The sequence below is a fragment of the Ranitomeya imitator genome, chromosome 1 (assembly GCF_032444005.1).
Source record: "Ranitomeya imitator isolate aRanImi1 chromosome 1, aRanImi1.pri, whole genome shotgun sequence".
Classification (NCBI taxonomy): domain Eukaryota; kingdom Metazoa; phylum Chordata; class Amphibia; order Anura; family Dendrobatidae; genus Ranitomeya; species Ranitomeya imitator.
Window position 1 is genome coordinate 397,275,132 of NC_091282.1, and position 2,200 is coordinate 397,277,331.

Consider the following 2,200-nt stretch of genomic DNA (forward strand, 5'->3'; position numbering starts at 1 on the left):
AGATAATACGAGTGGTTTTCTGCTGGATGTCACAATAGACAACTAAAACTGTAAAATTTAATAAAATTTACATCGCCCTGTGGTGCCAGACCAAATAGAAATTTACAACACACAAAATTTGGTCCTGCCCCAGAGGTCGAGATGTATTTTCAGCTGAATCAACGTTGGTTCTCCAACCTCTTCTATCCACAGAACCGCCCACCGTAAGAGAGCTCCTGGCGAGACAATTGCGCCTGGAGCGGACAGCAGCGCTCCTGCAGCAGACAGCAGCGCTCCTCCAGACTCAAGTAGAGCAGCAGGGCGTGACGCTGCGACACCTCTTGGGCCGTGGAAGGAGATAATTTTTTTTGGGGGGGGTTTATGTTATATTTTGTTGTTTAATAATTTAAAACCAAGAAATTGTTACCAAAAAAACCAAAAATCTTCGCATTCTTTCTTTAATGTTTACCAAGCTATAAGGGTTAACAGCACCATTTTATAGGCATCACATTTAAAGTTATTTAGAGAGGTTTATATGACAGCAAAGCAAAAAAAAATATTTTTTTATACGGCGCGGTCCTGCCAGGGTACAGCTCCAGAACCATTAAAGTACTGACAGTATTTTTCGCGACAGTCCCTTGCATCGTCTGCCTGTCTGCCAGATCCAAGTGCTTGAAGAGCTGTAAAATTATCCGGTTGTGTACGCCATTCCCCGGGCACAATATCTCCGGTTCTTGCGTCCACTGCATCAATAAACGAAGGAGGAGAATAGGAGCTCGTATCATGACGTCTCAGGAAATTATGGAGCACACAGCATGCCAAAACCACAAAGTCTATAGACGGCAGCTTCAAGTTGATAGCTGTGTGGAACACTCTAAACCGATTTGCCATAATCCCAAAGGCATTTTCAACCACACGACGGGCCCTCGACAACCGGTAATTAAAGATTCTGCGCTCCGGTGTGAGTGTTCTCTGTGCAAATGGCTTCAGCAAATGTGGATGAAGAGGGAAAGCTTCATCAGCGATGAAGACAAAATTTAGGTTTGCTTTTGTGTCTTCATTTAGTGGCAACAGCAGTTCATTGTTCCTCAAGCTTTCCCCAAATGAAGTGTGTTCAAAAACACCACCGTCGGAGACTCGACCATTCATGCCAACATCCACATCGACAAACTCATAGTTCGCATTGACAAGGGCCATGAGGATCACACTGAAATATCCTTTGTAGTTGAAAAAAAAGGATCCAGAGTTGGCTGGTTGCGTGATGCGCACATGCTTTCCATCTAATGCACCACCGCAGTTTGGAAACTGCCACAGCTCATCAAAATCGGAAGCAATCCTCTTCCAGTCATCCGCCGTCTTGGGAAACTGCAAGATGAGAAGGAAACATGTACAAATTAGGTCAAATATATTATGCACATACACTCTCATGTGGACATCCTACAGTGATTGAGGCGCAGTATGGATTAGTATAACAAAGTCAACAACCCTGAGTATGCAGGCAGCCATTTTTTCAGATGGCTTCGGTGACTCAGAGGGGGTGCTAAACAATATATCTAAAATATATAATCAATAAAATTACGTTGGGAGCAGCAAATAAAAGAAGGGTGGCGCAGGGTTGGAGCAGCACATATCAGAATGGAGACGCAAAATGGTAGCAGCACATGTCAGACTGGAGGCGCAGGATCACAGCAGCACATGTCTGAATGGGGGCGCAGGATGGGAGCAGCACATGATAGGATGTAGAACATATACCAATAGAAATGCTCGCCATCAGGGCGTAGAACGGGTTCAATAGCTAGTATAATATATCGACATAACACAGCAGCCAAAAAAAATATAGTAGTACCTCCATATAATGCCTTAAGCTCTGCACAATGGCCTCGTATGTCTCCGGAATCACAACGCTCAGGAAAGGTCTGGAAACAGCGGCGGAAAACTGCAAATCCTGAAGAGACCTTCCTGTTGCCAGGAACCGCAGTGTCACCGCCAACCTTTCCTCCACGGGCACGGCTGCACGCATCGGCGTATCACGCCTTTGTATGAGTGGCGTAACAGCAGACAGTATTATTTTGAAGGATTCCTCGGACATCCGAAGGTAGTTTCGGAAATCATGAGGGTTATTGTCACGTAACTCTCTTATGAGACCCATGTGTGACAATGTGGATCTTTTCTGCAGCCAGCTCCGGGTCCACATGCGACGTTTTCGTTTAGGACGTCTCTC

The 2,200-nt window shown here is 45.3% G+C and overlaps 1 protein-coding gene across 1 annotated transcript; it reads right to left on the bottom strand.

Moving 5' to 3' along the window:
- Window positions 1–421: 421 nt before the first annotated feature.
- LOC138674438 (uncharacterized) lies at window positions 422–1,854 on the bottom strand. Its single transcript, XM_069762283.1, has 2 exons — window positions 1,826–1,854; window positions 422–1,344 (listed from the first exon to the last, which is right to left on the bottom strand). The coding sequence occupies exons 1-2, from the start codon at window positions 1,829–1,831 to the stop codon at window positions 544–546; spliced, it is 807 nt and encodes a 268-aa protein (XP_069618384.1). The 5' UTR covers window positions 1,832–1,854; the 3' UTR covers window positions 422–543.
- Between the last annotated feature and the right edge of the window lie 346 nt (window positions 1,855–2,200).